The 27,305-nt window shown below is 40.2% G+C and overlaps 1 protein-coding gene across 1 annotated transcript in view; it reads left to right on the top strand.

Moving 5' to 3' along the window:
- The window catches only part of LOC108709955 (microtubule-associated tumor suppressor candidate 2), a 288,085-nt gene that overhangs the window by 65,098 nt on the left and 195,682 nt on the right, over positions 1-27,305 (top strand). The window contains exon 2 of the mRNA XM_041584508.1: positions 21,000-23,242. Within this exon, the coding sequence (XP_041440442.1) occupies positions 21,173-23,242 (2,070 nt within the window). The 5' untranslated portion in view covers positions 21,000-21,172. The remainder of the gene's footprint in view (positions 1-20,999; positions 23,243-27,305) is intronic.

Here is a 27,305-nt window from a genome sequence, read left to right as displayed (position 1 = left end):
TGCTGAAACTGCAAACTGGAGAGCTGCTGAATAAAAAGCTCAATGAGTCAAAAACCACAAGTAATAAGAAATGAAAACCAATGACAAATTGTCTGGCGAATAAATTAGCCCATCACTAGCCGCAAATGCACTTTCTGGTAGTCCTGGGCTTGATGGGTCAGAATATCACCCAGCACCATGGACAGCTCACTTTTCTGTATCAGTTTGTCTAAAGGTGGCCATACACGGGCCGATAAAAGCTGCCGACAGACCGAGTCGGCAGCTTATTGGCCCGTGTATGGGGGCCCCCGACGGGCTTCCCCGATCGAGATCTGGCCGAAAGTCGGCCAGATCTCGATCGGATGGGATTAAAAATCCCGTCGGATCGCGGCCGCATCTGTTCGTTGATGCGGTCCCGCGATCCGACCGCCCGTTTGGCGAACGCTAGGATCCGATCGTTGGGCCCTAGGGCCCACGATCGGATCAGCCCGATATTGCCCACCTCAAGGTGGGCATATCGGAGGGAGATCCGCTCGTTTGGCGACATCGCCAAACGAGCGGATCTATCCGTGTATGGCCACCTTTAGATAAGTGTTCTGGGCAGCCCAATGGCTTGGTTGAGCTGAGCCTAATTTGTGTCATTATAAGAAAATGTTAAAAATGTTGAAAATACTAAAATAAACCATGAAAAATCCCAACATTCTTATTCAAAATAAAAAAAAAACTGTTTGCCAGTCAGAACTAAGTTATTGCAGGCAAAATGAAATGTTACATATATTTATAGAATAATATTTGCTGTGCTAATTCTTATGGGTTATGGCAAAATGTAATTGTTTCCCATAGGGCTGCAGTAGAACAATCACTTGTGCTGCTAATAGAGCTTTGATGGTAGAAGCTGAATAAACTGGATCCCAGATATGGAAGATGACCCATCATATTCCGTTCAGAAAATGGATGTATACATTGACCATATACCGTTTAAATACAAAATAGCCAATTTAAGAACACCCTCGTTATTCACATAGCGGTGCCCCAGAATGTATATTTTTAACAATCCCCTTTCACTATATCATCAGATCAAAGAAAAGATTCTAATGGCAGTATTGATGGTAATGTGCTTCATTATTGGACAACTTGGCTGTTACAAATGTGTGTGTCTTATAGTGGGCCCTGATAATCTCCCCCCCCCCTAAAGTTGCCATCCTAAGCATGGGTGCCTGTATATAAACATGGTCTTCATCAAAGACCAAGGCATACATTTACTAAGGTCACAACTAGTATTCTGATCTAGTTAAACAAATATCAGAGCATTTACTATAATTGAACTTTCGGTGTTATTGGATGTTAGAGCTCAACTGAAGTGTTGATCTCTAACACATCGCGTAAAGGAGAATTCAACCCTTAACTAAAAAAAACCCTACCCCCCACCTTACGTAGAACCCCCTCCTTCCTCCCCCTCCAGCCTAGCTGCCTAGCTGCTAACCCTGGGAAATGCCCCTGCAGGGTCGGACAGAGGGGCTTCGGGTCCACCGGGGCTACTGCCCCAGGGCCCTGCTGCCACTCCGGCATGCTTCATTGTGCTAGTGCGCATGCTCGCGGCGCCGCGTTTGTGCGCACATGCGCAGCAATACCTTTGTGCGCATGTGCAGATCTTCTATTCTACCGCAACCCCCAACAAAGTGGGGTCGCGCCGCTAAACTAAGTAGCGGATCTGGGCCGGCGGGGCCCACAAGAGCCCGGGGCCCACTGGGTTTTTTCCCGGTGTCCCGCCGGCCCAGTCCGACACTGTGCCCCTGACTTTTTACTTACCCCTCGGTTCAGATTCAGGGTTCGCAGTTCACGGCAGCCATCTTCTGGGTCTTCAGTAATCTGAGACTGAGACCAGTGAATCGGCGCATGTGCAGTTGTGCAGTACAAGGTTGGGTGCTGGGAGGGGGGCCCTCAAAGTTGCACTCGCAGTGTGCCCCAGATGCCTCAGTCCGACCCTGCATATACTTAATGAAAAAGGGTCAGTTAAGAACCAGATGCACAAGTTGAAATTATTACCCTGTTCAAAAATCCACTCAAGATTAAATTTAAACCTTTAACATTAATAAGCGGATCCTTTGCTCATCATGCCGATTATTATGAAGTCAGACAAGCCATTAAACGGGAATCATTAGCTGGGCTGAGTGACAGTGAAGCATGATTTAATTTGAGAGGCTGCTTTCCACCTTTATTAAGTCACACAAGTGCATCATGATAAGCCTGAGTAATGCCGGTGTGAGAAAGTGAAGTGATCAGTAATACTATAAGGCATTCTTCTGCTGCCTGAAAGCATCTAGTGGGGCCCCATATGAAGATTATACAATTATCGCTGCTGTTAACTGCAAGCTGAGCAAATAAGCTGCTACATTTTAATGGAGTGTATAAAAATATTTAATATTCTGACACAGATATCACAACCTATTGGCACCTCCAGTCGACAGAATAGAAAGTGAATTAATCACAAATATCACATTATCATCTGCCCCCTCTGCCTGTATTGTGGGGTAAATGATTGGGGTTCTCACCTGGGTTATAAGAGGGCACTCGCTATTCACAGAAGATTTCACTAATAAGCAGATATTAAATTCAGATCAGTTTTACATTAAAGGCATACTGACAGCATTTGTTAGCCTGTTTATAAACCAATCCTTTTTCATTTAACAATTATACCAGAAGCAGGACAGAGCAGGTGCTCTATACTAGAAAGCACGTATTAAAGCAATTTCTAAAAGGAATAGGTCAGTGTAAAAATAAAAACTGGGTAAATAGACAGGCTGTGCAAAATAAAAATGTCTCTAATATAGTTAGTTAGCCAAAAATTTAATCTATAAAGGCTGGAGTGACTGGATGTGTAACATAATAGCCTGAACACTACTTCCTCTAACACACAGCTCTCTAACACATGTTGGCACCTGTTTCCAGTCAGTAATTAATCAGTGAATTGAAAGGGGTCCACATGGGGCATAACTGTTCAAGGGGAACTATCGCGAAAAAGAAAATTTAATATAAACTTCATCATACTGAAATAAGAAACTTACGAAATCCAATCAATTAAATATTCTGCATTGTTTCTGAAATAATCAAGTTTATGTTCACTATCCCTCTCGTTATTTGTTTCTCTTCATTCTGTTTTCTTGCAGCAGTTGGGTGTCAGATTGAAAGTTAGATCCAATAAATTTTATTGGGGGGGGGGGGTTCGTTTCCTAGCAGATGTATTAGAGCTCACTCAAATAACTGATTCCAGTACAAACAAGATTTAACAAAATAACTGCCTTTTGCACAAATCCTGCATATAGCGAGACAGGATTTCTGGTGATTTTAATAGAGTGAGCTCTAATACATCTTCTAAGCAAAAGGAGCCCCCCCCTATAAGATGTATTGAATCTAACTGTCAATGAATATCTGACACTCAACTGCTGCATGAAGAGAAACAGATGCTGAGAGAGGAATAGTGAATATAAACTTGATTATTTCAGAAACGGTAAAGAATTGATATATTTAGAAAACTTCTTATTTCAGTATGGTGAAGCTAATGTAGGGAACCGAAGGTTTAATTTCCCCTTCGGTCAGAGCCTCATGGCTGAGAGTGGGGTTTCCTAGAGTTTCCAGGGGCAGAGCTCTTGGATTGGTGCAGCATGGCTGATCCCAAAGGAAGCCACAAGGTGTCGCTGTGCACCAATATAAAAGGAGATTGTCATGTGCTCACAGATCCATTCTTGATTTGGATGCAGGATGGAGTGATCGTTGGCTGGGGTGCTGCAGTGGCAGACCTCAGGCTATGGAGACACACCATATGGCTGCTATGCCCTGTATGGGCTCAGGGATAACTGGACCCTGATGTTCTGGAAGATTGATGCCAGACACTGGACTTTAAAGGCTCGTGCTATAGACAGTACTGGGAGCTACAGTTCAGCAAATGGATCAAGCAAGTGATGTGCTCGACTGGGAGAGTCTGCAGCCTATAAAGAATCTTCATTGCTGTGGATGCCTGACATCTCTGTGTGAGACTACCCGTCTGTGTGACTCCCTTGGGGTGAGTGTTACCTGAGGGAAGGGGTAGGAAAGGATGAGGATCCAGCCATCTACTGTTTGGAGGAACAGGCTGCTTGTCTAACTTGCCCCATTGTGTGGAACCAGTTGGATGGCATTGGTTCAGATTATTGAATGTTTTGCTTGTAATAACTCACTCTCTTCAACATCTTGCAAAAATAATAAAGCATTTCCTTTAGAAATACCCTACGTACCCTTCACTTGTCTAATAATCTCGGTACCACATGCCCCTCAGCCTTTGTTTGAACTGTTCATTAATTCATTACTGATCCCTCTGATTGTGAGTCGTCTCACAGTGTGTTGTATAAATGCTTTTTTTCTTCGTGCTGAAATAAACGGAATAAAAAGCACCCATATCCCAAGACTTCGAGAAGAAAAAGAATATGAAATGAATTATCATTTATTTTCTTTCATGGATATATTTTTTGTGCTTGGAATTTGTTTGACATAGTTAGATTATCCCACGAGATTAAGTCATAGGAATATGCGATCTTTGATCACAAAACGAGGTTGAAGTTAAAATAAATGAAATTAATATTATTATCTGAAAAGAGAAAGTCAATTAAAATGAATTTGTAGGTTTACATCAAAAGAGTCATAATTAAGTCTAGGATTAAAGGTTATTTAGGCATGAAGAAAAGTCTTTCAACCTTTTGCAGATATGTTGTGTATGTAGATGTTCTTGGCCCATTTATCAAACAGCTTTTCCTAAGAGCCTTTGGGCAGAGGCTTTGTACTTCCGACTTCACGTAGAATGCTCTAGGGAATAAACTAACTCTTAAACACCTTGCAGTAAAAATGATAAAGAATTGAAATTTTGAAGGACACTTACAGTACCAGGCCACGCTGGGAAGGCACCCTAGGCAGGCCCGGCAGTCGTTTAGTGTGCGCATGCGTGAATCGAAGCTTGCGCACAAGCGCAAAAAGCGAGAAAAAATGCAGAGAGTCGGGCAGAGAAGGGAACCAGACTTGGGGTAGGCGACAGAGGAGGTACATGCCTGGAGCCCTCCCAGCTTTGCACCTTGGCACGTGCCTACTCTGCCTACCCCTAGTTCCAGCCCTGGACACTTATCTTAAACATATTTTATGAATTGTGTGTTTCTTAAGGGGGCATTAAAATGGTAATTAATGGATTTTATAATTCACTAGGTTGTACTAAGTAGACTAAGCAGAGTGTTCCTATACATGAGAAATAATTTGTTCAGGAGTAAACAACTTGGTAAAAACCAAACAAGACCATTGTGTATTGTGGGTGCAGAACCAGAAGAGCCAGACCCTCTCGCATTGCAGGAAGGCCAGGCTTCCCATCTGGAGGGAAACTTTATAAATCAAACATCTCCTCCCTGTGGACCTTCAGCATCCACTAGACAATTGCCATACAATCCTAATACCAGCCCTATCAAGTGGGTGCCCAATTTTATTTCGTTTTCATTTATGAGTTGCCTCCGTTAATGAGCAAAGGACACAGTAAAGTAGTTTCTAATTACAGTGAATAACGCTGACCCATGTTTTTACTGAACATCTGTAAACCCTGCATATTAAATATTAATTACGATTTCATAATAATTAAGAAGGAAATTTAAATTTTAAGTATTTTTTTTTTAATTATAAAGAAGCAAATTTATATGTTTTGGGTTACAGACCGTCTTTGTGCTGCCAGAGTTCTCCTTACTCCTTAACAAAATAACAGTTACTGTATATAAAACTATTGTCTTACCAGTCTCAATGCTATAGATCCAGTTATGTCTATGACAATAGCGAAGCATTCAGACAGTTCTTTTTTGATCTCCTGGGAATATCGAAGAGGCTATATAAACATTGACCCTGAAATTCCTAATTGTTGTTTAGGTTGAACAATTTGCCTGTCCAACAGTCATCTTATAACCTCAACCGTTGTACTACAGGTATGGGATCCGTTATCTGGAAATCCGTTATCCAGTAAGCTCCAATTTATGGAATGGCTCTTATAGATTCTATTTTATGCAAATAATTCAATTTTTTAAAAATGATTTCCTTTTTCTCTGTAATAATAAAACAGTAGCTTGTACTTGATCCCAACTAAGATATAATTAATCCTTATTGGAAGCAAAACCAGCCTATTGGGTTTATTTAATGTTTACATGATTTTCTAGTAGACTTGGGGGGCAGATTTATCAAGGGTCGAAGTGAATTAGAGGGAATTTTCGAAGTAAAAAAATTTAAAATTCAAAGTAATTTTTTGGATGCTTCGACCATCGAATAGGATACCATTCGATAATCGAAGTACTGTCTCTTTAAAAAAAACTTTGACTTCAATACTTCGCCAAATTAAACCTGCCGAAGTGCTAAGTTAGCCTATGGGGACCTTCTACAGCATTTTTCTAAGTTTTTTGAATCGTATGTTAAAATTGTTCGAATCGTTCGATTCGATGTATTTAATCATTCGATCGAACGATTTTACTTCGATCGCAGAATACACAAATTAGATGAAAAAAGTTTGAATTCGATATTCGAATTCAAAGTATTTTAATTCGATGGTCGAATTTCGAAGTATTTTTTACTTCGAAATTTGACCCTTGATAAATCTGCCCCTTAAAGGACTAGTAACATAAAAAAAATGTTTAAAAATTCGTTAGTGCACAACGAAAAATAAACACTAAGGCAAAAGAAACTTTTAAATAGCAAAGCCTTTATTAAAAAATAACTTACAGAATGTCCACTTCCTGTCTGCTTCAGAAACGGCGAAAAGGCGACCATCCATCCTGCAACGATCAGTTTCTTCTCCCTGGCTATTCACTGAAAGGCATCGCTTTCATCCTCCTCCTGGTCTCCCGACACACACTTCTTTCTGCTACTGTTGTGGGGAAGTGAGTTCGGCTGGAGGGGCCTCCAGTTGGTGGGAACTTGGAGCCGGCTGGATCGATGTGCAAAGTCCTGGGGTAGGAGCTGTAGTCGTGTCCCCGCTTCATGGCTGCTGCTTCGTGTCTGTGGCTGCTGCTCCCGTTATGTGCCCGTGACTGGCTGCTGACACTGTGCTCCCTGCGCTGCCTCTGCCAAGACATCCCTTTCCCATGGTCCCAGCGCAGCTGACACTTCAGTACTGGTGGCGGTGGTAGTGCAGGAAGCGGAGGGGTAGCAGCCGTTTCTGAAGCAGACAGGAAGTGGACATTTTGTAAGTTATTTTTTAATTTAAAATTAATTTTAAAAGTTTCTTTTGTCTTAGTGTTTATTTTTCGTTGTGCACTAACAAATTTTTAAACATTTTTTTTATGTTACTGGTCCTTTAAGGTATGAAGATCAAAATTATCCAGAAAACCCCAGGTCCCGAGCATTCTGGATAACAGATCCCATACCTGTAGTATAAAACACAAAATAGCATCACTACCATTCTGGAGAGAGCAAAATTTGCTGCAAGGGTACAGGTTTTTGGGGACTTCTCCAGCAGTTAGCTCCAGCACACTAAGAAACTGCTACTGCCATGTCTCATTACTGGTTCAGTTATTCTGTTGCCTTTCTTTTATAATGAATAATTGCCAGGACCGTGAGGCCTTCTGGGGTAGTAAGAAATTATTGAAATATGGTACTAGAGCAGTGGTCCCCAACCAGTAGCTCGTGAGCAACATGTTGCTCTTCAACCCCTTGGTTGTTTGCTCCCAGTGGCCTCAAAGCAGGAGCCTATTTTTGGATTCCAGGGTTGGAGGCAAGTTTTGGTTGTATAAAAACCAGGTGTACTGCCAAACAGCCTCAATGTAGGTTGACAATCCACATAGGGGCAACCAAATGGCCAATCACGGCACTTATCTGGCACCCAAAGAACATTTTTCATGCTTGTGTTGCTCCCCAACTCCTTTTACATCTGAATGTTGCTCACAGGTTCAAAAGGTTGGGGATCCCTGTACTAGAGAGTAGTGGAAGTACCAAAGGGGTCAGGCTAGATTTTAAAGGAGAACTAATCCCTTAAAATGAATGTGGTTAAAAATGCCATATTTTATATACTGAACTTATTACACCAGCCTAAAGTTTCAGCTTGTCAATAGCAGCAATGATCCAGGACTTCAAACTTGTCACAGGGGGTCACCATCTTGGAAAGTGTCTGTGACACTCACATGCTCAGTGGGCTCTGAGCAGATGTTGAGAAGCTCAGCTTAGGGGTCGTCGCAAATTATCAAGGAGAAAATGAGGTTGGACTGTAATATAAGCAGATGCTACAGGGCTAATTATTAAATTCTTATGCTAATTGCACAGGTTTATGTGCTGCCATGTAGTAATTATCTGTACTAATTACTAATCAAACTGTTACTGTGACATTGAAATAAATTTTTCCTACAACTCTATAATAATTAATAGTTAACGGCGTCCCTCTAAAGACTTAAAGGAGAAACAAACCCCTAAAAAAACATACCCCCCACCCTACATAGACCCCTCTCCTTCCTCCCCCCCAGCCTAGCTGCTACCCGGGCAAATGCCCCTAACTTTTTACTTTCCCCTCGTTGCAGATTCAGGGATCGGAGTTCACGGCAGCCATCTTCTGGGTCTTCGGTAATCTGAGAATGAGACCGTTTAGATCTATGGCCATCTTTAGACGTTGTGCTCAATAGAGTAACCTTTTCATATTTTACTCCTTTTTGTGGAAGGAGAACCGTCCCAGGGAAAAAAGTGAGAGCTTCAATTTAGTGGGGGTGCTTAACAAATTGGTAGTGAATCAGGGTTTCCTTGTCCTTTAACACATACATTGTTGCAGTACCCCCAGTGATTATACAGTAACATTTCTTCTCTTTTAAAAGTATGTATCACATTTACTGTCAACATGGGGTGTAAGAGCTACAGCTAGTTTCCTATTTATTATTATGTCTCCAGCACATAGACCAGTGGTAGGATGGAGGATATTGATCTTTCCTAAAATGATGTCCCTTGAACAAGAAGTAGGATTTCTAGGAAAGGTGCTGAAAAACAAATTGAGAAAAAAAAAGAAAGAAACATCAGCATAAACCTTACATACATAAACCACTACATTTGGCTTTAACATTTAGGATTCTCATTGAATGCAATTTTGGCCCTAAACCTCTAACTTTAAAACTTTTGTTATCTTTTCAAATTAATCTTTTATTTCTTTTCTTGCCCAAACCAGGATGTTGTCTCATTATCATGTGTATGGGAAGTAGCCTTTAGTCATTAATCTTTTCTCTCACCGTTGTTGTTCTGAACATATTTAGTGAAATTTATTTTTGTTTCTCCTTAAGAACCTAATACACTTCGGCTTGTTTAATCAATGAGTATCCTGTAAGCACAGCAGCAATAGCAATGTAAACAGTTTATGAAAGGCGATTTGCCATTAATATATTTTACTGCTCAAATTCATGTAATGTATTAGGTGTGTCTTTAATATTATTTTGTGCAGTAGTACAGGTATGGGATCTGTTGTCCAAATTACAGAAAGATTGTCTTTTTTTCTGTAATAATTATGCAGTTTATTGTGCTTGATCCAAAGATCCTAAGATATAATTCATCCTTATTGGAAGCAAAACCAGCCTGCTGGGTTTATTTAATGTTTACATGGCTTTCAAATAGTTAAGATATGAAGATCCATATTACATAAAGATCCATTATCCTTAAAAACCCCATGTCCCCAGCATTCTGGATAACAGGTTCCATACCTGTACTAGAGCTCACAGAACTGAACTTACTACAGATTTATAATAGGGCAGGGAATCTATTATGTGGAATGAATATGTTTTCTGCATAAGGGGTTTTTCTTTAAAGCATAAGGAAAGGGTAAATTCAGGGGGGGGGTATTTGTTGGCCACCAAAGCTTTTCACAAAAAAAATGCATTGGTTTGTGTTTTAAAACGAACCGGTGAGTTGCAATGTGCCTAGTGGCTTAACTATAGAGGAAGCAGACCCCACAGTTGCAGGGGGGTCCGGAGAAAAGGGCGGCACAGACTGCAGGGTCCGTGCAGGTTCCCCCCTCTCTTACCTGCACAGGGTGGGAGTGGGCGGGATCTGGGTGGAGAGTGGGTTGGGTCCAGGCAGGGAATGGGCAGATCTATGGCAAGGGGGCCTGGCGCACTGTAGTTACGCCACTAAATGTGCCCAAAGCCAGTCATCTAGTCGAGTGATGGAAAAGTCACCACCATTGGTTTGTGCAGTAGTGAAAAAGTCTATGGAAAAGTTTGGGTTTGGCGGATGCCAGGAGAACACTACCTGCCTGAATGTATGATGCCAACAATAAAGTTAATAGAGAAGGTTAACAGCTTGGGCTAGGGCCCCTGGTTCCATTGACAGCAAACCTTAAGGCTACAGTGTACATTCTTAGCAATATTTTGCTTCCTAGTTTGTGGCAAAAGATTGGGGAATACCCTTTCCTATTTCAACACAGTAATGCCCCCATGCACCCAGTAAAGTTCATACAAATGTGTTTGCTGAAATGGGAGTGGGAAAATTGGACTGGCCTCCACAGAGCCCTGACCTCAACTAAGCTGAACCCCTGTGGGATGAATTGGAAACCCGACTGCAGACCAGGCCTGATCCCCAACATCAGTGCCAAACCTCACTAAAAGCTCCTGTGGATAAATAGAAGCAAATCTCACCAATAAGTAGAAAGCCCTCTGTGAGGCCTTACCCGGTGCGGTGGGGACGCCCGCCACGCCATAAGCGGGGACGCCCGCCACACCACGCCGATCTTTCCCTCATGCCGGCGCTGGACTCTTAGGGCGTGCGCCCGCGCCTCAACGGTTCTTAAAGGCGCGCTGGCGTCATCACGCCAATCAGCAATCGGTGCCAAATTCAAAAGTTTAAATAGCCCATTTTCATTACTGGACCTTCCCCGTGATAGGAGTTTGTTCCTAGTGCTATCTGAGCTTTAGCTATTCTGTTTTGAACCTGTTTGATTCCTGTTGTGACCCCCTGCCTGGCTTTTGACTATTCTGACCTCTGGATCCTGACCTGTGCCTGAATACCGACTACCTCTTCTGCTTAACCCCTCTGATTGACTTCCTGGTTTGTCCCTTGCCTGCCTGACTACGTTTACTCTCTGCCTGCCCCGACCCAGCCTGATCCGACTACTCTATTGCCTAACGTCTTGTACTGCGAACTTTGGCCTAAAGACTCTAGCTAACAGTCGTGCCCCTCTGCCTATCCAGAACCTCTAGCCTTGCACCTCTTGTGTAAGTCCTGGTGGCATCCAAGAAGCTGAGGGCTCCTCCCGAGGCCAAAGGCGGTCACACTACAGGTGAAGCACGAGCCGAGACCAAGGTGCTTGTCATTTGTTCTGGTGTTGGGTGCCGACCGTGACACCCTCCCAGAAGAGTAGAGCCTTTCTTACAAAACAAGAAAGTTTTCAAGGTTCTTACAGTGTAATTAGGTTAAAACAAACTAAGGAAAAATTAAAAGAAAACATGACAGAACAAGCAAAGAAAATAAGAAGTATGAGAAAATGGGTTTAGGACAAACAGCTAATCCTGGATCATTATTTGTTGAATAAACAAGAACATTGCACATTTAATCAATATCCCTGGCAGTGAGATCTGAAGGATGTATTATTGAACTTCACTTTGATTCTAAAGCTTCCACTGAAAGGAATTAACTTACAGTAATTAAATAGAAGACAAATCTTTTACAGCAAAGATATTAAAAGCAAATTCATGTAGATTACACTCCTACATGGTTCTCTTGAGCTCCACGCTTGGCAATTAAACATTTCACAAAGGATTCAACCAGAAACCCAAAAATTAAGTAACAAGGGACATAGTGTGGTGGCTGAAGGTTTCTTTTCAAAGTTGCAAGTTGAATGTTGGTAGTGAAAACTAAGAACTGAGGTTGTAGCTAGAGGATTGAGTAGCTTCTTATAGGGACTTGGCAGATGACAGTTGGAGGACTTGGCAAACTATGCTGGAGAGAGGAGGAGGAGAGTTAAGATGGGTATAACCAGGGGAAATGTGAAATCTGGTACTTGATAAATGCGCCATTGGCGTTTCTGTGACCTGCCAAATGAAGTAGCACAAAGGACAAAATAATGACAGATGAATTAAACAGGGGGAAATATGTATAATTTATTTGTTAGCCTCCTGTGTTTGGGATATAGAGGCACTGTTTCTCTCCAAGAAGGCCGTTCTTCAGCTAAATGGGACTAAGCAGGTGCCTCAATAAAGCTGCTGCTACTACTGTATCTTGTATAGTCACAGGTATATTTTATAGCAGAACAAATGAAACATATGTATATGCTAAATTATAGTTAGAAAAGAAAGTGCACCTTGACATCTTGGTCATCTGTTCCTCCTTGGATCCTTAACAGCTTGCTACTTGCCCTCATAGGACTGAATATGAAATGCTTAAAAACTTGCTTCAGTTAGCATCAGTGAGACAGACCCACATAGTGGGACCACCACACTCAGGATACAGATAGGAGGTAACACAAGAGGGAGCAGAATCTAGTGTAGCTGAAATTAGTTAATGTTATGGTACAGTAGCTCTACACTAATTAACTTTGAGTATGATGTAGAGTAGTGATCTCCAACCAGTAGCTGGTGAGCAACATGTTGCTCTCCAACCTCTTGGATGTTGCTCCCAGTGGCCTCAAAGCAGGAGCTTAATTTTGAATTTCAGGCTTGGAGGCAAGTTTTGGATGCATAAAAACCAGTTGCACTGCCAAAAAGAGCCTCAATGTAGGTGAACAATCGACATAGGGGCTACCAATTGGCCAATCACAGTCCTTATTTGGCACCCCAAGAACATTTTTCATGCTTGTGTTGCTCCTCAACTCCTTTTACTTCTGAATGTTGCTCACGGGTTCAAAAGGTTGGGGATCCCTGATGTAGAGAGTGGTATTCTGAGACAATTTTCAATTGTTTTGTGTTATTTGTATCTTTTGAGTTTCGTTTTTGTTTCAGCAGTTTGCAATTTCACCAAATTACCCTAGCATGTAGACGTCTTTAATAGAGATGTTGGTACAAATGCTTGAATTGGCCACTTATTATTAAAAATGTCCAAGGAAGCAAAATAAAGGCAAAAGAGATCCTCAAATGCACTAGACATTAGTCAACCCTAAAACAAATGTGGCATGCCCCTCAAATGGTTAAAAAAATGTTAAAACAAACATTTTTGACAATGACAACTTTTAAAGACAATCCCACTTTAAAATGTAAAAAAAGCCAGGGATTTTTACATTTTTTATGACTATTCAGCATACAGGATATGATGTCACTGACATAAGATTGAGGAGAATGTAGCTTCATCTTATCAGTTCGTCTGGTCTAAGCTGGAAAGAAACTCTGGTCAAAGGGGTAATGTAAGGGAAAATTCTCACTTTATTGAATTTGCAGAGTAACGATCACTTGCCTGAGCTAAAATTCGCCTGGCGAAATGGTGCGGAACATCGTTAGCAATGCTCTCTTTTGCTTGCGAATTGTCCTCTACACCTGTTAGTAAATTGGCAATGTCCCTGTGGATTGGATTTCTGGCAAATGACGGTCACTTTCCCCTTTAGTAAATCTGCCCCAATGGGAGATGCCCTGATTTTATTGGACTTTTAGAGGTTTTTGTGGGGGGTTTTTCGCTAGGAAATGTAAAAAAAACCTCAAATTTTTAGAATTTTTTGAGGTTCATACATTTTATATTCGGATCTTTTAATAAATTCAGTGACAAAACATTTAACTCCAGCGCTGGTATTAACGCTAACTTTTTCTTAGCGATAATGAGCATTGTAATATTCGCCAGCAAATGATTTTACATTGCGAGCAGTGCTAAACATTAACAAAAAACGCCATTTTAAATTGTGTCTCAATAATGTTGAGAATACAGAGCGTATATCATTATCATACCAAAACACCATAAATGGCACCAGCTGGACTTTGTGTGCAATTGTGTTTGATTAGGTGGAGTTAGTAAAAAAAAAAAACCTATAATTTACTTTCCTTCAAGGCAATATATATGTTTGATCTAACTTCCTCTATTGAGTAGACCAACCTAATATTCTCTTGTTGAATTCTGTTCAATTGATACTGTCATGTATAAACATTCTTGGTGGGCTCAGACATCCTGAGGACCATAAAGAAACCCCTGGGAGCTGCATCTGGAGCTCTCACTTGTTAAAGGCCCAAGATAGATTGTGCTTATTAAGCCTACAATTGCTGAAGACACGACTTTCATCTGTGGATATGAACCTCCTGCCTTAAAGCAGAAGAATAAGTTAGACATATTGTACAAGACAGGAGGGAAAACAATCCTTATTGCGACCTTCAAAGAATGATATGGAACATACTTCACCTATTGATGAAAGCAAAACGGCATGTTTTTATCAGTGGGATGGCAAGGAAAGCTTACATAATATCCTCAATTCAGTTAAACCTCTTGAACATTAACCAACACTGGTAAAGTAGTGAGGGATAAAAATAATCTTCCAGAACCTGGAGTTCTTGCTAGCCAAGTGGATTTGAAGCTGTTTTTCATCAAAGGCAAAGCATTGTTTGTATAAGGCCATTGCTTCCACAGAGTGTTGTAGTAAGGAGGCCAATTGCCCAATGTATTAAAAAATGGAAAAGAAAAGCTTCTTTACATAACATATTTATTAGATATAAATGTTGGCGTTTTCTGTAAGTTTTGTCTGCAAGTTCATTGTAATTATGGTGTATCAATAATTGCATTATCATTAACATACATGCACAATAAAAACTTCCATAAACTCGATTTTCCAGTTAAAGACGACCAGATAGAATTTTTTCAATTCGGGTGAATGGGATCAACCCGCAAACTCAAATCAAATTCAATTCGAATTCGATTTTCAGGATGCCACCAAACAACTTCAAATTGATTCCATGGCGTCCCCCATAGGCTAAAACAGCAATTTGTCAGGTTTAAAGTGGCGAATAGTCGAATTTGAATTCTTGAAAGGCTAGTATGTGATACATTTAGAAATTAGAGTTTTTTTAAAAACTCGAATCAAATTTAAATTTTTCACTAATCAAATGACACTAGAATAAACTCGAAAATTCAAATTCGAATTTTCACTTCGACCCTTGATAAATCTGCCCCGAAGACTAACATTTTCCAGATTTATCAACTAAAAAGTCACAGAATTTTGTATGTTTTGAATGTGTGGTTTTAGCCATTACTACTACTATTATTATTTTGCAGAGCCATGCGAGAATTTTGGCAGAAAAAATGTCTATTTTTCACCAGAAAATATTCCAGTAATTAAAATTTCGCTGGAAAAAATGTTTTTTTGCAATAGAAAAACTGATATCAGCACATCATGAAAAAAGGCAAACTTTATTATTAAAATGTATGGGTTTTTTTTTCCTTTGTGCCAGAGAAATGCAGAAAAAATGCCAACATTTTTAAAGTAAAGCAAAACAGGTCAGTTTTGCTCATCACTACTGCCGAGTTTATGCAGTTGGAAATGGGGGGAGGTTGTATTCAGTGGTGTAACTACCATACAGCAGACCTCGAAATCACGTGGGAGCCTGGACTGCAGGGTCTGCTGTATTGTAATCATTCCTCCTACTTTAAAAATCGCCACCTGCCGTAATCTAGCAGTGGTGAGCAATTGTCAGCAATTGTCAGTACTGTTGGCAAGGGGAGAGTGTGCCTCCAATGTGTTCTCGTTACCCCACTGTGTGGGACATTCACTAAGATTCATTGTTGCGCCAGCGTCCACTTCGCCGCACTTCGCCAGGCATATTTTCGTCAACGCTACACAAATTCACTAAAATCTGAAGCTGGGCTCAGGGGAATCGTAAGGTTAATTTGCATAAGGCGCCAAATTGAAGTTACAATGGAGGTATATGTAGCAGCACTACACAAGCCTGGGAAACCTTCAAAACAGCAAATAAAATCTTTATTTTGCCCTACACATGTGCCCACTGTATAGTTAAGGTGCCATGAGTTAGGAAATGTAGGGGGGAAGGAGAGTAGCCCCAAATTTCGATCTTTTTCAGCCTATCACCCATAAAAAATGAAAAAAGGCCAGCGTTTTTTGGGACTTAAAATTTTTTTAACTTTTTTTAAAGCAATCCCTATCTACTCTATTGCACTTTGCCTGGTCTTAGGTGGCGAAGGAAGTCTGGCGTAAAAGGTAGCGTTCAGAATAATTTGTGCGTCAGTGAATTTGCGTAGTTACGTCCGTTGCGCAAATTCGCCAGGCGTAGGGGTGCGAAGTAACACTAGCGAATTTAAACCAGCGTCCGTGAATCGGCGAATTAACGAAAATGCGATATGCTGGCGCATTCACGCTAGCGTTAGGCGCTTCATCGTTTAGTGAATTTGCCCCTGTGTGTATCTATGTAAGCAGATTCCCCTGTGAGCCCGCCTAACTTGGATGAATTCTGTTCTCAAGTTAACCTTAGTCACTAGTACCCTGGCCCTAAGGGCAGAACCACCTGTTTGGCTGTAAGAGCAGTACTTTGTTTTTCTGTGCTAGGGAGTGATCTCTCTATGCTCTCTCATAGGTAACTCCCTCTTTACAAGTCTATGAAAACCCTGTGATCTCTTTGTTCAAGGTTCTGAAACTTTTTGAATTCATGACAAATAAACTGTGTAAGTGATCTCCGGTAACTTATTTTCCCAACAGCCGAATTCATGGAATTTGACATTCAAGTCTGGAAAGATTTAACAGCTTTGTTGAAAAAAAATGGAACTATGTGATTTTTGTTTCCAACTGACTTTTTTTATGTTACGAAACATGATTTACAATTGTGATCACAAATGAAATTTGATCATTCCACGAACCCATTCAAGATCTCAGGTGAAGGCCAGTGGTACAGCACTGACCCAGGGAATACACAAAGGTCATGTAACTTTGTATGGCAGTAAGTGGGTTCGGTCACCTCGAACAAACCCATCATTCCATAGGAAAACAAGCTGGTAGTCACCCCACTGATTTTCGCAGCATCTTTTTATGCTGAGTTTTCTTATGCATCCATCTGCCTATACATTAATTAAGAACATGTTTCAGACTATCGTTTCTTAAATCACCTGTTGTTACCATCTGTTCTTGAGCTGCCCCTACTGTGGGTATCTGGCTTCATGGAGCATAGATTAGGCAAGTTCAGCAGATGTATAGGCACAAGTAAGAACTTAGCTTCTGTATGAAGTTTATTGTGAAAAAATAATTTCTGCTTTGTACAGATTTCTATCGATCTCCATATCTAGATGTAACCTAGGGCAAAAGTCAAAATTTGCAGTATTTTTACCAAAAGTTTTAAATTGCCACAACATCTCCACTTTACTAAAAGGAGAGTACAAATTCTGGCAGATTTTCACGAAGAGGAATTTCCAGGGGCATTGCTCTCATGAGACTAGTTGAGAAACTCGCCTCAGGGGACAGTAGTCTGCAAGTTAGCAGGGGCGGCAAAAAAAGATGCTCCTGGTCCCCATCACTCAAACAGGACATTATTGAATTAGAGAGGGTACAGAGAAGGGCAACTAAGCTGGTAAAAGGTATGGAAAATCTTAGCTATGAGGAAAGACTGGCCAAATTGGGGATGTTCACGCTGGAGAAGAGGAGCTTAAGGGGTGATATGATAACTATGTATAAATATATAAGAGGATCATATAATAATCTCTCTAATGCTTTATTTACCAGTAGGTCTTTCCAGCTGACACAAGGTCACCCATTCCGATTAGAAGAAAAGAGGTTCCGTCTAAATATTCGGAAGGGGTTTTTTTACAGTGAGAGCTGTGAAGATGTGGAATTCTCTCCCTGAATCAGTGGTACAGGCTGATACATTAGATAGCTTTAAGAAGTGGTTGGATGGTGTTTAGCAAGTGAGGGAATACAGGGTTATGGGAAATAGCTCATAGTACAAGTTGATCCAGGGACTAGTCCGATTGCCATTTTGGAGTCAGGAAGGAATTTTCCCACCTGTGAGGCCAATTGTAGAGGCTTCAAATGTTTTTGCTTGCCTTCCTCTGGATCGACTAGCAGTTAGGCAGGTTAAAATAGAGTTAAAGGTTTGAACTTGATGGAAGTGATTTTTTCAACGTAACTTACTATGTTACTATGTTACATATATCTTAAAGGGCATGTAAAGGCAAAAAAATAAAATCCCATTTTTACTTTCTTTAATGAAAAAGAAACCTATCTCCAATATACTTTAATTAAAACATGTGTACCGTTTTTATAAGAAACCTGACTGTATGCAGTGAAATTCTCCCTTCATTTACTGCTGTGGATAGGAATTGTCAGACGGTCCCTAACTGCTGAGCAGGGAAACAATCATACTTATGAACAGCAGGGGGAGCCCCCGCCTTACTTCCCAGCCATGCAGAACTCAAGCAGCTTTGTTTATGACGATCCCTAAGCAGCCCAGACCACACTGAGCATGTGCACAGTCTTAGTCTTGCAAGTATGTTTAACAAAGTTACAAGATGGTGACCCCCTGTAGCCAACTTTGAAAGCATAAATTATGTGTTTGATTAGGCTTGTGGTGCAGTAAGTTCATGTTTATATTTAGTATACAAAATACTAGGAGGTGGGAATAAAGGGTCAGATCATAGAGTTGACTTTCTAGAGCTATTTTTGCAATCAAGTGTCCAACTTGTTTTCACGTCCCACTATATTTTCATTACATAATACTGCTGTATTGATTTTTGGATGTGCTAGAGACTAGGAAGCAAGGCACTGTCACAATGGCTATTGAATTTCTCTTATTTTTTGCAGCTTGATTTACATGAACTTTACATAATTGTATAGTTGTGCTTTACCTCAAAGTTAATATCATCTCAACTCATTGCAGAGCAGGACAGACATTTTCGAAAAAGCAGAATGCTTTATCCATATATATGTGTTATCTTTGTATTCATACCTTGGAGTAGGAGCAGGAACATTGCTGCATATGTAAAGAAATAATCATTTCTATGCTAATAATGTACTACACAGTGTCTTTAGAATATAAATGGAAGATTAACCCCACTTATAAAGTGTATATTTTGCATTTGAACATTTTGAGGGAGGACGTTGTACTCTATATATACAGTATGTGTACTGGCTGTAAAAATATGATTGCCTTTTTCAGATCTTGCCTTCAGAATAATGCGCACCTTAAGTGTTCTTTGAAGTAAACAATTTCACAGAAACATAACAGCTCCTTCAAACCAGTTGGTCCCTTAGTGGCCTGAGTCATGATTATCAGAATTCAGGACTTGCGTCAGCTCCGTCTAGTGTTGTAACCATGTGCCACTGGCACCAATACCCCTTTATAACTGATACCTCTGTGGAATTGTGTTTGGTGTAATGTGATATGATGTCTGTAACTGAATTATTCATGTTGGCCATGCAGTTATTCCTTTATAATAGGAGAATGGAGATAGGAGAATAGATGATGTACCATCTTGGCATATTATCATGTGTGTGTATGGTTGTGTAAATATTTTCCGTTTATAAACCTTTTCATCATTCTTATTATTTACTCATGTACACTGAAGCTAGCATGCTTTACCTTATGCTTTACCATAATGGTCAAAGATTGTATCAGAAACCGACTAGTGATGTGCAGGCCAGCCCAATACCCGCAGGTTTACCCGCGGCTTGGGTGGGTTCAGGCACTCCTCTTCACGGGTGCAGGTTGAGCTCTTCTTCTGCTGTCCCCACCCACCACCTTCAAATGCCGGCTTCCAACTTCCAGGTTCTTCTTTTATAGATGTTGCGTCTGTCCCTTTTGTGACGTCATCGGCAAAGCGGGTCGGCGCAGGTCTATAAAAGCAATACTGTTTACATCAGGGCTTATGAGCCCTAAACATGATAAATTAGGAGGTGTGCTCTCTAGTTACACAATACTATGGCACTATGCAGTGGAGAAAATAAACTGGACCTCCCTTTGGTATTTCATATGGAGTTTGTTTTTCAATGTTTAGAACTTTCCTAAATATTAATTATCACCAAAGAATGGCTTTGGTAGGTGTCTGCAGGTAACCTAGTTGGGTACCTAACAACCGCACGGCCTTTTATTCCTCTCACCCTCCCTTGTGGTTCTGCCAGTTTTTTTTCTGTGTGTGTGAAGATTTGGTGCCGGGGTGACACCACTTCTGGTCCAATGTGATGCCACTTCCAGTTTTGAGTGTCGCCCGGGTCGGGTAATGAATCAGTGGGGGAAAATTGTTATTTGTGGGTCTGGGTTGCGGGTCACGGGTAGCCAGTATGGGCAGGGGCGATCCTGGCCCCTCTGCCGCCTGAGGCAGCAGTTGCTGCTGCCCCCCCTACCCCAGAAATTCGCTCTTAAAGTACCAGGAGCAGCATTTTTGCTGCCCCTGGTACCTTGTGGGGCACTGCCGCCTGAGGCAACAGCCTCAACTTGCCTCATTGTCGAAGCACAATGTCGGGTACTGGTAAATAAAAGAAAATAGACCCACGCAGGACTCTATAACCAGTTAATAGCTCTCTAACATCTGCATTGCTAAAAATATTCCTATGCCCCTAGTGGTAGATATGAGAACAGCTCTCAATAGTAAAACATCCAAGTCCAATCGCGGCTCCTTTAGTAACACTGAGTAGGAGAAACAATAGCTTATCAGAAAGCAGTACCATACCTGAAACCACATTATCAGGCACAAAGACCTACACACCAATATTATTAAATAACTAAAGAAAATACATTGATAGGTTCAGTAAAAGTTTCATTTGTAGAATTATTTGCAGTGTACACAGTGTAATTTAGTCATTAAAACTACACCATAAAAACCATGACAGAATTCCATAAAGATAAAGTATATGGGAGCTGGAAGTAACTTATGAGTTGACCTGTATACTATAATGCCCCAGGTATTATGACTTTATATGGTCATTAATCTATTCTGTTACATCTTTAGTACAGTATATTCAGTATATTTGGCTTATGTAGCAACAGTTATATGCTTTGGGGTTTTTGTTACCATTTGTAATGGGAAAATGAAGTATTAAAACACATCTGTTTTCCTTCAACGTTTATTATTATAAAGAATCTGTACACTTACATCCATGTTCATCTTTCTTACAGGGTAAAACACGCAAAATGTTGCACTGAGGTCAAGAAAACCATGAAAAGTGGACAGAAATTGAGCTGGCCCTGATGTGGAGATATGGCAACAATTGAATTCCTTATATACAAATAAAACTGTCTAGAAGTGACACCATTTCAATTTCTTGTACTTATGAAACTACTATTCCAAAATGAGCACACCTCTGGGTTCAATCAAGGAATGTTCAACTGGAAATCCCATTAATAGCAACCAAGATCAAGTTGACAATGAAATCATGAGCAACTTAGGTGATGACAATGCCAACCAAATATACCCAACAAGAAAAACTCAGGAACAGAATTCAGGCATTGACAAACCAGGGAAGTTGTCCACATCACAGCCAGAAGACCTGTCATTTGTGGAGCACAGTACATTACTCACCTCTGGTCAGGGTTCTCCTTCTTGTGATCAGCGATTAAGTGATCCAAAGTCACCATCCCTGGTGGAAAAAGTCATTAGCAAGCATTATATGACTGATGATGCTAAAGACAGCTTGAAAACATCTAGAACTTATAATGGACAATCTCAGGCACATTCAAAGGCTGATGTTTTTGACAAAAGTTTGGTGTATCCTCTAAGCAGAGATAGTGACTCTTCCCCTAGTATGTTTAGTAATAACACTGGTAAACTAACACACAATGAACAGGTTAAAGGAATTTCTTTTCCAAAATCAGGTATGGTATCAACAAAATCAGAAACCTTTGTTAAAGATCGTATTTCACCAACACCATGTTTGACCTCTCCGCCCAAGTATTTACACACACCACATTATGGAATTAGGGCAATCAATTCATCAACACCAGTTGACCATTTTTTTGGATTCTCTTCCCATACACAAAGTTGCAGCTCAGAGGAAAAAAAGATTATACTTTTTTCCAGGTCACCTACCTCAGATGTCAATGTCCCTGAATTTTCTATAGGCGAGGGAGCCAATAAGCCAAGCACACAACACCCCAGTCCCACAGGCACTGACCATCATTTAAGAGTTCCTTCTAAACCTCAGGTAATTTTTAATATAACAGAAGCACAAGTATATCAGGGTCAAACACAAAAAACTTTAGATATTTCAGATTCAAATGTATTACAATCAAAAACAATCTGTCGGCACAAACAAGACCAGAGTATGATGACTGCTTTTTCAGGTACAAAGACAGTGGGCAATATTTCTGAAACCAGAACATCCCCATCTTCAAATCTTTATGCTCCATTGGGTAATGTAGACTTGCCCCAAAGTAAAAAAGTTATAAACCAAGTAGATAAGGGTTTTGGTACCAGCACTAAATTAACTAATTTCAGTCTAGCAAATAGGAGGCCAAATGAATATGCAACTGAAGCGCTAACAGAACTCAGCTCCAAGTCTGTGATACGAAAAACAACATCGCTTTGCAATTCCCTGGATAATAAAGCACATCTGAATAAACACAGAGGGTCACTTGAAAGCTTTCTTTGCCAGGACAGCGACAATAATTTTGTCTTAAGCAGCAACATGGCTTCCATGAAGGATAAAACAGCTTTAGTTGAGAGCAAAAAGGCGACTGTTGGGAGAAAACATCAGTCAGATGGTTTAAAAGTCAGTAAGAAAGACAGCCAGAAGGATCTAGCTGATACCTTTTCATGTGCTCCCACTTTATCAGGCCCCGTGGCAGCAGTAAATATGAATGATCAGTGCATTGCCTCGACAAGCAGCTCTACAGATTCTAATGTTTCTCATGTTGACAGACTGTCACCTTCTTCAGTTCTGCCTCCATTTGATGGTACACATGTCTTAAACCTTTCCCCCAAAGCTGCTAACAAGACACTTTGTAGCAGTGGAATTCCAAAACCAATACTAATACATTCCAACCCTTGCCTTGCAAGTAAAGGAGATTCAGACACCATTGACAATGACAAGCCAGAAGATACAACAGAAACAAATCTAATCATACCTAAACCCAAACATGTCCGACCTAGGATTATTACCTACATTAGAAGAAACCCTCAAACGATAGACAGACTTCCATATGGTCCAGTGAGCATGCCTTTTGGTTCTCCTGCTTGCAATGTTCCAATGGCAAGAGACCATGAGGTCTTAGGCAGTGACATTAATGCTTCCAATGTAATACTAGATAAATACAAAGTAGACTTGCAGAAACCAAGAATATACACGGCTGGTTTAATGGTGTCTGGAATAAGGCCCCCTGGACATCATTTTGGGCAGATAAATGCAAAATCAATGGAGGAGGTAAGGAGACTTTATTGTTTTCAATGTTCACAATGTAAATTCAGACCTCTTTTATAATGGTAATTTTTTCCATAATTATAAAACATATGTTTATTTACAGACACAAAGTTTAATCTATATTTGTTTATGTTTTCTATCAAATCCAAATGGTGGGGCTGTCCTTTCCTATAGTTGATAGTATCCTAGAGGCAGAGGGAGCAGGTTGAATCTGGCACACATATCCACACTCTTTATCTCATTGTGGGCATAAATTAGGTATTTTCCAATTGTATACCTGGAATACTAAAGGTTAGTACATGTGGGGTTTGAGTTGTATTTTGCTGCCCTTGATAGTCTTGGCAGTGTGAAATAAGGACTTTGATAAGGGGGAGCCTGACTATATTTTGTATCAGAAAGTTGGTTGAAACCAAAAACTGAAAACCATCAGTAAATTGTCTAAATTGTTGAATATTGCAGCTCAGTCATCTGTACAGGTATGGGACCTGTTATCCACAATGCTTGTTACCTGGGGTTTTCCGGATAAGGGATCTTTTTGTAATTTGAATCCTTTATACCTTGAGTCTACTAAAAAAAAATCAACCCAATATGATTGGTTTTCCTGCAATAAGGATTAATTATATCTTAACTGGGATCATGTACAAGGTGCTGTTTTATTATTACAGAGAAAAAGGAAATAGTTTTTAAATTATGTGATTAAAATGGAGTCTATGGGAGACAGCCTTCCTGTAATTCAGAGCTTTCTGGATAACTTGGATAGGGGTTCCATACCTAAACCCCCAAACCCTAAATTTTATTTGAGTGATAGCAGATAAAGTTTAGTCATGTATGTGTCCTGTATTTCAAGGGCAGAAGAAAAACATTCTCCAAAAGTCATCCAAAATCTTGTGAACTGTATTCAAGTTCCCAATAGATGTATACCATGAACCATGAGTTGTGGTTCCACAAGCCAAACTGTATTGAACCCTTTATCCAATGGCAGTGAAACAAATAATGTAACCTCCTTCTTTTGAAACTTAAAGGGCATGTAAAGTCTAAATTAGAGTAAGGCTAGAAATGCTGTATTTTGTATACTAAATATAAACATGAACTTACTGCACCACAAGCCTAATCAAACAAATAATTTGTGCTTTCAAAGTTGGCTACAGGGGGTCACCATCTTGTAACTTTGTTAAACATCTTTGCAAGACTAAGACTGTGCACATGCTCAGTGTGGTCTGGGCTGCTTAGGGATCGTCACAAACAAAGCTGCTTGAGTTCTGCATGGCTGGGAAGTAAGGCGGGGGCTCCCCCTGCTGTTCATAAGTATGATTGTTTCCCTGTTAAGCAGTTAGGGACCATCTGACAATTTCTATCCACAGCAGTAAATGAAGGGGGAATTACACTGCATACAGTCAGGTTTCTTATAAAAACGGTACACATTTTTTAATTCAAGTATATTGGAGATAGGTTTCTTTTTCATTAACGAAAGTAAAAATGGGATTTTATTTTTTTGCCTTTACATGCCCTTTAAAGATAGTGAAAGAAATCAGCAAACAATGTGATACATTTTTTCTACCTATCGTAGACTGATCAAAGCTACAGTAGGTACTGATTGGTTGAAATTAGGGTTGCATCCAATACACTAGTTTTGCGAGAAGATTCGGCTGAATCCCGAAGGGGAAGGGGGAAACTTTTTTTACTTCCTTGTTTTGTGACAAAAAGTCACGCAATTTCCCTCCCGTCCCTAATTTGCATATTCAATTTTAGATTCGGTTCGACTGGTCATAAGGATTCGACCAAATCCGAATCTTGCTGAAAACGGCTGAATCTCGAACCGAATCCTGAATTCGGTTCACCCCTAGTTGAAATTATGCCATTTGTTCTATCAGTACATACAGTTACTCAGGCAATAATCTGGTTACAGCTCTTCAATTTACTCTTTCAACCACTTGAGAATGGAGCCTTGAAATGAGCAGCCGAGGATAACATCAATATTAATCAGTAGCACTAGTTTTCCCAGGGCATCTCTGGAAGCACACTGCTTTCCCAACTCCCTCTGGCTTTGGTGTCATTGCACTCTTTGATTTACAGTGCCATTTCTGAAGGCATAATGCTTAGATCATCTCTTTGATTTCCCTTTCTAGCTGCTCTTTTCGAGCGTGCTTACTTTCCAATAAACATTCATTAACATTTATTAACCATTATAAAGTTATTTGGAAATGTTATTGCAACTGAAGGCAGAATGTACTTCACAATGCCCCTTTCTGTACTGAGGTGTCTTGCTCTTGAAAATATGTAGCAGAAGTCAATTCCATATCCAAGATTCAATTCCATCAATACTTTGCATTCTTCAACGTCTTTTAATCAACTGCTTCTTTTTCAAGAATCCAAACCAGCAATGCTGAAAATAGAGATAAACGCAATCATTGATTACATTTAGGGGCCGATTCACTAACTTCGAGTGAAGGATTCGAAGTAAAAAAACTTTGAATTTCGAAGTGTTTTTTGGGCTACTTCGACCATCGAATGGGCTACTTCGACCTTCGACTACGACTTCGAATTGAAGGATTCGAACTAAAAATAGTTCGACTATTCAACCATTCGATAGTCGAAGTACTGTCTCTTTAAGAAAAAACTTCGACCCCCTAGTTCGCCATCTAAAAGCTACCGAACTCAATGTTAGCCTATGGGGAAGGTCCCCATAGGCTTTCCTAAGTTTTTTTTGATCGAAGGATATTCATTCCATCTATGGATTAAAATCCTTCGAATCGTTCGATCGAAGGAATAATCCTTCGATCGTACGATCAAACTATTTGCGCTAAAATCCTTCTACTTCGATATTCGAAGTCGAAGAATTTTAATTCCCAGTCGAATATCGAGGGTTAATTAACCCTCGATATTCGACCCTTGGTGAATCGGCCCCTATATGAATATGAATATTGGACAATCCCATAGAATGAATTATATAAAAGATATTTTGGGGGGTGCTGGGAGAATTTTAAGAACATGGATGATTCTGCCCAGTTCCATGCCCTGGTTGTTATGGGATTCTATCAACGCTCCATATCTACCATGTTCATCATGAATACGGTGGTAACATATAATAGTGCAAAGAACAGAACATTAACCAAACCCACCAATGTGGATAGCAGTCAAGTTTGTGTTACTGCTTAGCTGACAGTTTCCTGCATCATATGATCACTCGGTCAACATAGATTTAGTTTGCCTGACACACAGGGAGATAAAGAGATGTTGAGATTTAATTGTGTAGAATATAGCCGCACCACGCCAGTTAATCATTTGGATGTGCCACAATGACTGCAGGAAAGGTCACTGTAATTTCTCCTTAGTGTCCTTTTTCTTATACTATGATCTCCTCTGTTTAGCAGAAGGGACACTAATGCTCTGGGAAGGAATGCAGTTTTATTTAGTAAGACAGGCCTGTGATAATTGTATATGATCGTGTTACTCAGAGCTGCTTTAACCAAGGTTTCAGCGTGCGATATAATAAAACGAAGCACACTGACAATTCAGTGAGAAATTACACATCCCTTCCAATAATATATTTTATTGTAAGTTATGCCATGCAAACAGAGTGACGCATGCACAATGTTTTAAGTGTCCCCATGTTTTGAAGAAACGTATGACAGGTGTGGGTGGATAAGCATGTAGTTAGAGATTGGTCTAATAGAATTCAAGAGCAATACACTTAACTGTAGGCTGGTTTCAATATAGGACACATCGTGGCCATCATAATTGCTTTCAATAACACAGCGACACAGCAAAGAAAATGCTGTTTCATTTTTTTAGATAATGAGTTCCCTTGAGTCCTTTCAGATAGAGCAGTCTCGTCCATATGTTTCCATAGAAATAAAATGATATCCCAGGTGGAACGGAAATAAGTAATTGGAGTCTTTGGATAGGCTTGCAGAATGTGATAAAGTACCGCCTACAGGTCACACGCCTTATGTTGGACAGCTCTGAAATAGAGGCACATTGATCTTGCTCTGACTCAGGTTACATTAAGTCATCATCATAATAAATAAAATTATTTATACCCCAGATTGGTAAAATAAGGATCACA

This window comes from Xenopus laevis, chromosome 2S, assembly GCF_017654675.1.
Source record: "Xenopus laevis strain J_2021 chromosome 2S, Xenopus_laevis_v10.1, whole genome shotgun sequence".
In the NCBI taxonomy this organism is placed as follows: Eukaryota; Metazoa; Chordata; class Amphibia; order Anura; family Pipidae; genus Xenopus; species Xenopus laevis.
The sequence above is the reverse complement of the archived record's forward strand: the minus strand, read 5'-3'. Positions and strand labels throughout refer to the sequence as shown.